Here is a 13,685-nt window from a genome sequence, read left to right on the forward strand (position 1 = left end):
GCACCATGTGGGTTGGAACTTGTGCTGCAGTAGCTGCCAACACCTCCATTCTGCTAACGCTTAACCCCTTGTGTCACCAGGGAGGCCCAATATTTTTTTCTTAATTGAGCAATTGTTTGAATTGTTTGGCAGTGGGGAGTCTCTACAACATACATGACTTATTCAACATACATAATTTACGAAGGTAAACATATAACTTATTTCTCTTCTTTAGAAAAACGACTTGCCTTTAATGGGGATATACTTGCAGGAGACTTATATGGATTGAGGGTAGATTGACTTTCCTTTGCAAAGGTCTATGTGAGAAAAAAATACTTGGTTTTGAATTAAAAAGAGTAGTTTATCAGATCCCTTGATACATTACTGAATTGGTCTCTTAGTGCTTTAAATGCCCCCCAAACATTTTATTGGTTTCATGTTCTAAATATATTGCTTAGAAGTCTCAGGGCAAACTATAAAAATCAGCTTTCTTAAAGAGCAGTTGACTATTCTTTGTCTAAAAAACATTTTGTTCTATATTTGGACTGTAATTATCTGCCACTAGTTACAACACACACATATAATTTCTTATTTGTATCTCCACATTCATGCACATCCATGAAATGTAACTTTATAGTGTTTTAGTAGGTTCTTGATTATTAGAACATTTTTATTGAAGTTTCCAGTTCTGGTAAGAACAAATACAAGTTGAGAGTGGGTGTTGTTTGATAGGACCGCTGACAGCTGTCGAGAGGACTGGCATTCACTGTGGGATTTAGCGGGACTCCCCAGGGCAAGAGGAGGAGGGAGGGAGATAGGCAGGCTCACAGTCAGATAAACTATAAATATCCATGGTGCTCAAATGTCAAACAATTCATTCTTCTTCATGAGTAATCATTTTTTTTTTAGGTTAATGGATTATACCATGTATTCAACTTATTGTTTCGAACCCATCAACTCCTCAGTAGGATTAAGTGCCCCCATATTACAAAAATTCAAGTAATTTATAAAATGTTTTCTTGGTCAATGACCCACCTCACTGGGGGAGATAGAACTGGGGGTGTTAATGTCTTTCTGCATGGATCTGCCAATGGGCCAGGAAAGATAGTGTGTGAGACCAGTGGAAGACAGAGGAGCTTTCTGGGTGTCCATTAAGAGAGGAATACTACATCCCAAAAGGCTCTGGGGGACTGATAGGATCTCCGTGTACCTGGTGGAAATGGTGAGGATGACAGTGATAATAGCTACCATTTATAATAGCTACCTGGACACCAGGAAGTAAGCCTGCCCGCAGAGTCTACCACCTGAACCACAGAACAGTGTTCCCGGTGTGGTCACTGGGATGGCCGATGTGGAGGGGCCTCTGCGGAGCAGGGTCCAGGAGACAACATTGCCAGCCCACTTCCCCATTCCAGGAAGGAGCATTACTGATTGAAATTTTGGATTGACTCAACAGGATTACTCAGAGGAGTGTGATGAACCCAGAGGAAAGGGCAGCTTCCCGGCCATGATCACCCCAGCTTATCAGAACGCCAAGAAAGCCAATGAACTCGCCAGTAATGTAAGTACCACCTTGGGGTGACCCACAGCACCACAGAGGCAGAGGCTCATGAACGCCTCCACCCACAGATACAAGTATCAAAACTGAGCCAAAATAGAATGTTGGGCCTCGCTTTCCATCCCCACTTCTGATATTCTTTTGTTTGGACTGTTTAGTCACATTGGTCTGCTTCAAAGGAGAGTGTTCCAGACAAATGGCTTAATGCACTTTAGGTCAGTAGAAGCAAGAGCAAATGTGCTCCAGCCAGAGGGGCTGTTTAGGAGCCTTTGCCAAATAACTCTTCTAGAAATTGAGCACTTTAGGAGAACAGCTGATTGATATAAGTGCTATGATTATCAAACTGGGTTACACCAAGTGAGTAAAGTGATTTATTTGCAGAATATTAGTCTGCTGGCAGCCCTTGAAAGTTTGGCTATAATTAAACTAGGTAAAGTGACATAGACGCTGTAGAACTAATATACCAACTTGAACTTGGTCTATAATCAGAAGCTGACTTTTATTTCACAGCCACTTTGAACCTCCTTCCCTCTGTCACTCTTCAGTTAGTACCCATTTACCCAGAATAGTGCATTTATGCCCTGAGAGGGGGAGTAAAAGACTCCTCACTCCCTTTGCCCCTCAGTGGCAGACTAGATGACACACGATGTTGAGACCCCATAGGATGGGGTTGGGGTTATACCTGTTGAATAATTGTTTTAACACTTTTCTTCATGCAGAATTAAAGTGTGAGGTATAAAAGTGTGAAAAGGGCCAGTGAAATGTTAATACCAAAGACTGTGTTCCTATCAGTGGTTAATGGCTGTAGTAGAGAAATACCCATATGATTTTTTTAATATTTTATTTTATTTTTTAAGATTTATTTAATTATACATATAAGAACTGGGGTACAGGCTAGAGTTGTGGGGTACAGGCTAGAGTTGTGTGTTGTCTCATCAGAGACAGAGTGAGGAACAGAACAGGCGAAGCTACTGAAATACACTGCTGAGTGGAGCAGTGGGCAAGACAGGAGAGGTCTGCTGCGCCATGTGGGTAGCTCCCCGGCCAGGGATCGAACTCATGCTGCAGTGGCTGTGGATAGCTTCACAGGTTGCATCTTAACCCCTTGCGCCACCAGAGAGGTCCCCATATGATTTTTGCATTCAGAAAATTCTATCACATATATGTTGACATTAAATGTGGGTTGATTTTGGAATGACTTCTCTCATGAGACTTGAAAACACCTCCAGACCCTCTTTATGTTTCTTTCTTTTTTTTTTTTTTCAGATAAAATACAGGCAAGACTTCAATAAGATGAAAGGCGCGGCCCATTATCACTCCCTACCTGCCCAAGACAACTTGGTCCTTAAGCGAGCTCAGAGTGTAAACAAGCTTGTGAGTGAGGTGCGTATGGGGACAATTGTACCTCTGGGCTGCCCCCTCCTTTGTCTCCTAAGGACGGTGACCCCTGAATAAAAAACCCCTGTAACTCCACACAAAGTTCACATGCGTTCCAGAGATTGAATATGTGATTTACAAGAGAACTTGGAATTAAACAAATCAAGTCTTCCTCTGATGGTTCCAAAGTCCTTTCCCAAATTCTCAGAGCTGTAGTTATTCAAAAGTTGGAGGCATCTTGATTGCAACTGCTGGAATGCTGCATGGGCATCTTTTGTAACAATATGTCCTTCCTCTAGAGTGGAAATCAAAGATCAGAAAGAGTGTTTAGAACATTTTGTTAGGATTGTTGTCAGGTCTGCAGGTCAGGACTGTGAACAGAACACTGAATTCCCCTTACTTTAGAGGCTGAATGGAGGTGTTTTGTTTAACCTACGCAGTGGTCGGGAGTTCCAGAATTGCTCAGATTTGTGGGCAAGGAAATATGGCCTCTAGTCCCATTTATCCTTTTCACACCCCAGAGTCTCTCTTCCAGCATCTTCTCTCATATGCATTACCTGTTTGGCCCAAGGCTATGAAAAGTATTCACCTAAGAAGGTGTGACTCAGAAACAGATATGCAAATATCCTAAGATATTTTTATGCTCAAGGCTCAAGGTCAGTCCTTTATCCCAAAGCTTTAACTTAACTGGTGGTGGTCTAGTCGTTATCACAAGGAGTGACATTTCTAGAGTCTTATCAGGAGCCTCAGGTTTTTTTGAAGTGATAGATGGGTGCTAAGACCTTGTAATCTGCATTTTAACCAAATATCTCATGTTGTTCTGATGCTCTAGGCCTAGGGTCAGCAGGCTATGAGTTGAGTCTCAAAGTGGGCCTGTGGCCTGTATTTGTAAATAAAGTTTTATTGGAACACAGTCATATCATATTTGTTTACATATTGTCTATGGCTGATTTCAGGTTACAAGGTTAGAGTCAAGTGCTTGATGTAGACTGCAAAGCCTAAAATATGTTCTATTTGGTCATTTATTGAAGAAATTCACTGACCCTTGGTCTTAAGCTCTAGTTGGGACCTCCACAAGCTTCAGATGCACACTTTGTCAGAGAGCTGAAAAGAATAAAGTGTCTTATTCTAGTTTATAGAAACATTCAGGGGTAGAACTGGAACTAGGAAGATGATAGTGCAATTCTTCCAGCAGTAATAATAATTAACATTTTGGCTTTTTCTATGTGAATATACTGGAAACAAATATGTGAATATTAAAGCACATTTGTAGAATTAGAATTCAACTATATATACAGTTTTTTGGAATTTTTTTTTTACTTTAACATTGTGAGCATACTTTAAAAGGTATATTCCTGCCATGTTTTGTCAGCTATTATAACAAATTATATTTCCTCTGGTAAGAGGTCACAAGGGAAACTTCAGTTTCTTTTTACCCTTACTTTTATCCAGTAAGATAAATCAGGGATCCCTTTACTAATGGTAATATGTCTTCAGCTGCCTTCTCTAATTTCCTGGGATGACTTGGGGTCAAGTTAATAACTATAACTCACATTTTATATCCAGAAATTTTACACTCAGAGGGAGGGAGCTCAGCTATTAAAATGAGAAACATTCTCTGCATCTATGAGTCATGTCATTTATGGTACTCCTTTGTGAGATAACATCTTTGGTTAAAGATGTTATCTGTTGATGTGTCTGTTCTTAGAAGTAAATACATCGTAAATGTCCAGTGGGATTTCCATCTGTGTAACTAGCACCCAGATCCCAAAGGATGGCCAGAGGTCCAGATATCCCCTGATACTCTACCTCCAGGCACTCCCACCAAGATCAACCACCTCCTGATTTCTAAAACCAGTTTTGTCATTTTTTGAGCTGCATGAAATCTTAACAGTATTTTTTCTTGGAAGGGACTCTGTCTGTCTGTGTCTATCATCTATTTACCTACTCACCCTCTCTTTAAATTTCAGAACAAAACTGATTATTTGATCGTTTGCTTATTTATTACTAGAAAGGAAAACACTAACATACTCATGCTATGTATTTTAAAATCTGGGGTTAATCATTTTCTAAAAAATGGCCTAGTTGAGTCCTGGTGACATTTTCTATAATGACTCCAGTTTTGGTTCTATTGTGCCTCTGGTGTTTTGCTTTCCAAGGTGGAGTATAAGAAGGACCTGGAAAGTAGTAAAGGTCACAGTATCAACTACTGTGAAACACCTCAATTCAGGAACGTGAGCAAGATTTCAAAATTCACCAGTGATGTGAGTTTTCAATGATGAAGCATTGGTTTGGAATTTTTAAAAATGACCTTCAATTGTAGGTCTTCTAAGGCATGGTCTATATGAATGTGTCTGTGTCTTGGAGAAGCATGGCTTCTTTAGTCTCAAATACCAAGAGCTTTGATTAAGGTTGCCTGTGGGGGCTGCTCTATGCACTGTTACATCCTGCCACATGCCTGGCCACACCTTGACCTTGAAGCCTCAGAGCAGCACTTGTCTTCTTGCATCCTTTGTGTCGAGTAGTGTCCCTTTCCGAATGGCAAACATCGACAAGGAGCCTGGCTGAGCATGTGACCTGCCCTCTTGAAACGACTTTGTGCTTTGTAGTTAATACATGATCTCATTTAACCTTCACTGTTACCCAGGGAGCCAGAAGTTACTTCCCCTTCATACAGAAGAGCAGATATATACTAGGGTGACATTGGCAAGTTTGGGGATTCCCACAGAAGGTCTAGGAAGCCTCCTTGAGAACATCAAGGACCAAAACTAGATTGTGTGATTTTAATTCTGCTGAGCTCCATATACTAGCAGGATTAAAAATTTCACGGGACTTCATAAGGCTTAGTGAAATGTTTACTTTGCATAAATGGTGGTTACGAGCATCAGCTTAGGGGCTGGCTGGCATGGTTCCATAATAAGACCAGTGGTCATCCTGGGCAAATTGTTTCATCTCTCTGAGTCACTCTGCCCATCTGTAAAATGGGTATGATAATTCCTTCCTCCTCATAGGGTGTTGTGAAGATTAACGGAGGTAAGTAGAACCAGGTCTGATATAGAAGTTATAGTACTTTTTTTGAATATTCTCAGTGCCTGGAAACTCAATGGCCTCCCAAGGTTGTAACGTCTTAGAAGTTACGCAGATTTTCCTAGTTATGACTTCTCATCATCCTAGGTTTTTTGTTTTTGTCTTCTCTTTATTTGAAAAGCTGTGTTTGGGACATAATATCAATTATTTCACATGGCTACAGTAGTGAGCAATCGGTGATATAAAAGTCACAGAATTTGACAAATCTCCGATGTTATCCATCATATATTTAGACATGGGAGTGATAGCATGGGAGTGATAGTAATCATTGTCTTCCCCATTTAGTGCACTCAGGTGAGCAGTGATTTTTACCAGCCCCCAGCCTGCAGCTTTGCATATATTGCCTGCACAATCGGTGCTTTATCATTGGGGACTCTACACTCTTTAGCTTTCACATTGGAAAGATCTAGCATATTTACTACTGAAAATGATTTTAAAAGTCAGGTTTGTTTCATACTGTCTGTGCTCATAGATTCATGTGTGCTTGTTTTGCTCCCGTAGCTTATGCTTGCTTGACATTTAAGTTGTTGTTAAAAAGGTTGGTCTTACTCTTTATTTGGTGACACACCAACCATGTAATTAGGTTCTATTTAATTATTGTCTTCCCTATTTAGTGCATTCAGGTGAGCAGTCTATTGTCATCAAGTTGCAAGAAAATGCTTTTGTTCAAAGTTTTGTGTTCCCATGTAGAATAAATATAAAGAAGACTACCAGAATCACATGAGAGGTCACTATGAAGGCGTTGGTATGGACAGACGGACTCTCCACGCTATGAAAGTTGGAAATCTAGCAAGCAATGTGAGTTCTTTTGTGAAGGACAAGTAGTCCTGGGCACTTGCTGGGGTGAGGCCTGAGGAATTCAACCAATCCTTCTTTAAGCTTTCCTTTTAAAATAAATATCAGAGTTCTATTGTGTGAAGACTGACCCTTGAGGGTTTCTAAATGTTAACCAATATAATCGAGGCTAGGTAAAGGCCTTGGAATTTTTTAAAAATCATTTAATTTATCTTTGCTTTCTTTGGCTTAAACAATACTTAAATCTACTAAATTAATCCCCTATGAGAAGAAACTTTTGTTTTTCTGAGAGATAAAGAGAATAAAATGAGCATAATTCTTGTATGAAATTCTTCTAATTTCCAAAGTGTTTATGATTTATTTGGAGTTGGTTGGTTGATTGACTCATTGATTTATTCCACCAGTGTTCATTAAAGACCTCCTGTGACCAGACACAGGTCAGGGTGGTGGGACAACAACATAGAGCAGGTTCCCTGTTTTCCCCATGAATATAATCTGTTCATCTTTCTTTGGCTTTGTCAATTCAATTTATAGGTTTGCAAATGCCAAATTGTAAGTCTGAGAGGTAAAGGACACTTAAGAGTAACTTATTTCATTATTAGAACATACAAATGTCAAATTCCTCTGCTTGAGAATGTCAAGTTTTGCTTTTAGAAAAAGAATATTAAGTAATCTGCAGATTCTACTTTTCATTTATTTTCTTGGGGCTAGCTAAGAAGTCTTTTCATGTACACTTTTCATTTTCAGTGTGCAAATGTGTCTTTCTAACAAAACTACAAGGGTGTCTTAATTAGTGAAAAAGATAAAATAAATGTACATATGGAAGTTGACTAATTTTGGATTCATTAAGGGGAAAAATGTAAATTAATTAAAAGCAAAAGTGTGCACATAATTTGTTTTTGTTGGTGAAAATGAGTTCATTTTATTTCTGGTTACTTTTAAAATATTTCCTATGACATTCCACAAAGGTCAAAAGAAGTGGGAGCTAATGTCTCTTTTCTGGCTCTTTCCTGGGGTTTTAGGTGGCTTACAAGGCCGACTATCAGCACGATGTCGTTGACTATAACTATCCGGCCACTCTCACGCCTTCCTATCAAACCACGATGAAGCTGGTTCCCTTGAAAGACGTAAGTCCTCTTCCAGTAGCTTTTCTGCTTCGTTTCTTGCCTCTTCCTCCTGTGAGGTGATTCTTGGGCAGTAAGATGGAAAGAGACAAGATACAACAGTGCAGAGGAGAGTGAAGGGGACCAAGAAAGTAGAACTTGTTCTCACAAGGAAAAGTCCATTTGTACGCGTTTAGAAACTCTTGGATTTTCAGTATAAGGTGGGATCAAATCTGGCTCTGTCTTAAAAACCCTGAGGTTCTATTTCAACTCTTAGTATTTAGTGGACTTTGTCTGTTGCTGGGCACATTTAAGCACCTGTTCCTTAGCAAGGATGAACAGTTTTTTAGTTTTTTGTGTTTTTTTTTTTTTAATTTTGGAATATATTTAAGGACTGAAGGAATTTCTGAGAAGTAATAATTTTGCCTTCATATTTTTCTCAGGAACACTTGGGAAATAAATGTAAAATAATACATATCACTTACTTATTATAGCAGTGATTTTACTTATTTTTAGTTTGACTCATCCCCAACAAAATATGTATAGTTAATTAAATTTATTATTTTCTAATTATAAGAATTTTACTATAGGTTTACTAGAGAAAATTTAGAAAAAATAGAGAGAAACGTACAAAAAAAGAGAATGATTGTCTACTCTTTTAAAAATTACCTAAGGCGGGTTACTTCTTTTTAAGGGGGGTCATGGATGTTAGTACCAGTTAATGTAATCAATGGGTCATTTGACTAATAATTCAGCATATATTTATTGTAGTGCCCAGTGTACCTCAGCCTCACATTCCTTTGGGGTCAGCTCACTCCAATCTTGACTTGGGTTTTGTTGTCATTAGTAGGTCTTCAATCTCTCTTTCCTTTGCTCCATGTGGGGGTATTGGTGGCTTAAACTGGCATCTCCAGTTTAAGCACAGGCTACAGGGCAAGTAAACCCAATCATTTTCAAGTGCTAATTCCATAAGTAAAAGGGGCTTTCCAAGCATGGAACAAAGAAATAGATAGTAAAGGAATATAAGGGCCAAAAATTTGCTTAATTTTGTAGGACGTTTGGTTGAATTGACTCATTCATTTCACCTCATCGAAACACACAGTTCGGTCTGATTATCAAACCTCCTTCCTTTCTATTTTGGCTGCATATATCACCTGGGAAACTTGAGGATCCAGAGCACCTCATTAAAATTTAAGTGTGTGCTTTGCAGTAGAATTCTATAAATCATGCTTAATACACAAGCATAATGAGAGAGGTTCCTACACCTCTATAAGCCCATTTTAACATGACTTGCTATTGCATTTGTTGATACAAGACTGGATCAAACCATGCACCATCAATATAACCAGCATGCCTGGGGAAGTCTGATAGAAGATTTAAACTAGATCAGATTAGAAATATCTCAGTTGGAAGGAGATGTTGGTTCTAAATTTGCTGCTTGTGAGCCAGGTCCAGGATGCAGAGGTATTTTGTTTGGCTACAAATAAGAGTTAAAAATAATTGTGTTTGAACCAATATGTAGAAATCATGAGCATTTGCTTAGGAAACTGTTGCTGTGGTTCCTGCCTTCCAATTCTGACCACTTTAGTGGTCAAAAGCTTGGGAAATCCATTTACAAGAACATTTGTGGTCTCTGTGTGGTAGCCTTAGAGTGGTCAAATAACTATGAATTAAATAAACAAGCACAAGTCCTTAATTAGAGAGCATTCCTTTAAGATGGATTTAATAAACATTAATAACATTAAAGTGAGACTCTGTCCTCCATAAACAGACCCGTCAGAAAGTAGACAGAAGCAATGGCCAACATCTGTGATGTTGCAAAGATGTGATTAATCACGGCCACTGCTAATGATGTCCTGCAGAGGAAAGTAATTGTGCTCTGCCATATATTTAACGCAGAATTATCGGAAGGAACATGCTACTTAAAAAACTTTTCCTGACACTTTATCTTGCAAAATTCTGCATTCTGAGAGACTCTTTATTATGAGATAATTTTCTCTCTGAATTAATGCATTAGGAAGCCACTGTAAACTCATCAACAGTTGACATTGAAATGACTTTGTATTTCTTACTTTTCCCTGCATATCCCACGTCCAGCACTCAGAATGTGCAAACAACTTTCTTCCTGTGTCTTTAACTAAAAAGTACAAAATAATACTGTCCTTATCTCCACATCCAGCAAGACACTCTGTGGCTCAGTGTCGGGAGCTCTCAGTTTTCCCTGTTCTCAGAGTTAATTTGTAAGTCATTTGTTTGCACCTGGGATACATTTCCCTGTCTAAACAATGTTAGCTCTGCCTATGGGAAACCGCCGGTGCATCTGTAAAAGAATAAGTAATAGTTCCACCAACTTTGGCAAATCAGGTTTGTATTGTTGAAGTTGAGAACCATGTTGGGAGGCAGACTGCTGAGATCTGAATCCCAGCTCTGACACCAGCTGTGTGATCTTGAACAGGTCTCTTGGGGTCTCTGTGCCTCAGTTTTCACATTGCAAGGCAGAGCTAATAACAGCACTCACTGTGACTTTGAGGATTAAGTCTATAGATATGTATAAAAGCACTTGAAATGGTGCCTGGCACATAGTGTTATTTTATCATAATTATTATTAAGTGACATTGGGACAGGCAAGAATGGGGTGAGGACAAGGAAGAGGAGGTGGATACAAGCTGTCCTTTAGTCAATTTCAGCTGGGTGAGTGGATTTTCAAAGTATTGAGTGTTTGGAAAGAATTTTAAAATTGCAAGATCTTACATAATAATATGGGTTTGGGTTTCTTTGGAATGACTGGAAAATTTGGCCACTCTGGTTCTCACACTGATGCACAATTACTTTCTCTTAGAACTGAGCAGTGGCAGGTGCCCTTTGCCACAATCCCCGCCCCTCCTTACTGTTCCTCAACATGGAAGCCAGACATGGAACTCAGACTAATGCTTCACTTGTATACCCAGCTGATTCTCAGACTTTGTCACCTTTGGTCTCCAGAGACTCCCTAAAATGGGATGCCACCCAGAAAGCTGGTAACAGAAGGTAGTAGCTGGCAGATAGAGTAGCAAAGACATCCATCTCCAGTTTAGAGAGACAGGAAATGGCAGGGAAGCTTGGTGGTGGTCACGGATGGGTCCCTGTGAAAGGCAGAGCCAGCTGGCAGAGGTGTATGACGGAGGTAGAATTCAGGACAGATGGCAGCACTGGGATGCAGGAAAGGAGTATGGAGTTTTCAGATAGAACTAAGGCCTAAAGAAGCTGCCACACGGCTTGGGATGCTGGATGAGGGCCTGAGTTTCAGGCAACAGAGCTGAAGTAGTGAGCAAATAAGGGTGGGGTGGGGTGGCGCCCTGATTGCTGAGGACATAACCAGGGCCTCTTTGACTGAAACACCTCACCTGGAGTCTGTCAGCAGAGAGGCTCAATGTCAGAACGGGGTCTGGGAATTAAGACCCAACTGAGGTGGCTACATAGGCAGGACTGTGTTGGGGTGTGCTCAGCCTGCACAGAAGTCTCTGTGCAGAGCAGAAATGAATGAATGCATGAATGAGTGAATGAATAAACAAATGGATGAGGGGGGGACCAGGCAGTCACAATAAAGGTCAGGATGAGTTCACTTTCCTTCCTTTACTTGGATTTAGGGCCAACCCTGGTTAAATTGTGGAAGAGCTCGTTTGCTACACCCAGCCTCGTCCTGTTCTTCACCACCTGCATCCTGGCTCCCCTTCACCTGTGCAGGTCTCAGGGGCTCCACTCAGCTCACCACAGCCCTCATGACCTGCCCCCAAGCCTCAAACAGATTCCTTTGCCACTCTGCTCAAGTTCCTGTTCTCTCTGCAGCAGATCTTGGGCACATTTGGAGGAAACTAAGATGATGAAATGAATATATTTTTAAGTGAAAATGAATAATAATCTTTAACTCTCTGAAGTGCAATTTGTACTTTCAAAAGAGAAAATTCACAAACTCCCAGTATCAACATGGCAGAAACCGGGAGTCCATGCAGCGGCTTGCCCTGGAGGTTCCACCCTCTTCTCTTCTGAACCCCCTCTGCCATGAAAGTGCTGAGAATAGGGCAGTCCCATTGGGGGCGCGGGCCAGGCCGGGACTGGGTGTGCAGTCAGAAGACGTGTGCAGCCGGGATGCGCTGTTGCCCCCATTTAAGCTGTGTGCGTGGCCTGGGTTGGATGTCTGTGCTCTTTCATTTTTCTTTCCCTTTAAAAAAAAAAACCTTTCTTTTTGAAGTATAAGAGATAGGTAGAAATGTACCTGAATATCGATCTATAGCTTGAATGGTGCTGAGTGACCTGTGTGTGTAATTTCCTTGGGAATGTGTCAAGGATAGGATTGTTGCCAGACTTTTCCAAAGGGGTGGTGCCAACCTGAGCTTCTGTCGGTGCTGCAGGAGCTTCCTGGGCTCCACACCTTTGCCAACACGTGGTTTTGCCGGCAGTTGGTTTTCACTCTTCAGGCCAGGGTGGAGGATGTGGCTTCTGGCTTTAAAAGGCCTTTCTCTGGCCAGCGATGAGGATGAGCACTGTCCTATGTTCACTGGCCATTTAGTTGACATCTCTTTTGAGCTGAGTGACCTGTTCTGGTCACTCGCTCTTCAAGGTACCGTTTTCTCTCTGTGGGTCTCCAGTGACTGCTGGTCTCCAGTTGGAAACTTTGATTCTTTTTCTGGTGGTTGAGAATCACCACTCTGCTGGGCTTAGAGGGAGGGAGCTAAGTCCATTTTAGAGCTAAGAACAAGTGACTCTTCCCATGCCTGCTTGTACCCAGGTCAACTACAGGCAAAGCATCGATAAGTTGAAGTACAGCTCTGTGACCAACACCCCTCAGATTGTTCAAGCCAAAATCAATGCCCAGCAACTGAGTCACGTAAGTCACCCCTCAGCCCCTGCCTTGCAGATGGGGGATTTTGGGATTGTTTTGTAGCCTCTGAATATCTGATTCCCCAAATATTTGACTTTCATGACTAGAGATACACACACACATACACACACACTTTATTACAACCAGGAAATTAATGAGCCCTCCTTTTAAACTTTTTATTATAGAAATTTTCAAGTACATTCAAAAGTAGACAGAATAGCACAGTGAACCCCACATGCCCATGATCCGCTTCAGTGACTGTCAACTCAGGGGCTTTATCAAGATCCCATCCACTCCCCTCACCCCAAGTTATTTTGAAGAAAATCCCAGGTATTCTATAATCAAATCCTTAAATATTTCAGTATGAATCTTTAAAAGAGAAAAGTTTTGTCCATTTATTGTGATATATTGTATCCCAAACCAAACAATAATTCTTAATATCACCAGTGATCAACACTCAGAATTCTGATAGTCTCATAGGTGATCATTTTTTCCCTTTTACCAGTTTCTTTGACTCATGATCCAAGAAATATCCTGTGATGGCCTCTTCATCTTAAGTTTCCCCCTTCACTCTTTTCTTTTCTCACAAGTTGTTCTTTGAAGAAACTGGATTGGTTTATCGTGTGAAGGCCTCCAGAGTCTGAACTTTGCCCATTGTGCTTTGCGGCGGGGGGGGGGGGGGGGGGGGGATCCACTGGCCTCTGAAAGGCCCATAAAATAGTAGTTGGTGCTCTAAGTTTGATGGGTTCAGGGTCAATTTTGGGCAAGACACCTTCTCAGATGATGCTGGTTCTGCCCTTGGGAATCGCTTCTTTTGTGGGATTTTAAATGATAGCCATTAGATAATCCTTCTGAGTACAGGCCCTGCAGAGAGAAGGATGTTTATAAGCAACAGCTTGAAGAATGTTTCCTGTCCTTAGGTGCTTCA

General features: G+C 40.8%; 1 protein-coding gene across 4 annotated transcripts in view; it reads left to right on the plus strand.

The window, feature by feature from the left end:
- NRAP (nebulin related anchoring protein) overlaps nt 1–13,685 on the plus strand; it is a gene marked incomplete at its 5' end in the record, with an annotated part of 63,752 nt that overhangs the window by 8,956 nt on the left and 41,111 nt on the right. For 3 of the 4 annotated variants that reach the window (XM_084245864.1, XM_084245865.1, XM_084245867.1), the window contains 6 exons: nt 1,436–1,540; nt 2,804–2,920; nt 5,074–5,178; nt 6,692–6,799; nt 7,819–7,923; nt 12,665–12,763. In XM_084245864.1, the coding sequence (XP_084101990.1) occupies nt 1,436–1,540; nt 2,804–2,920; nt 5,074–5,178; nt 6,692–6,799; nt 7,819–7,923; nt 12,665–12,763 (639 nt within the window). The remainder of the gene's footprint in view (nt 1–1,435; nt 1,541–2,803; nt 2,921–5,073; nt 5,179–6,691; nt 6,800–7,818; nt 7,924–12,664; nt 12,764–13,685) is intronic. The other variant, XM_084245866.1, reaches the window with a different exon arrangement.

Source organism: Talpa europaea (genome assembly GCF_964194135.1).
Source record: "Talpa europaea genome assembly, chromosome: 10".
NCBI lineage: Eukaryota > Metazoa > Chordata > Mammalia > Eulipotyphla > Talpidae > Talpa > Talpa europaea.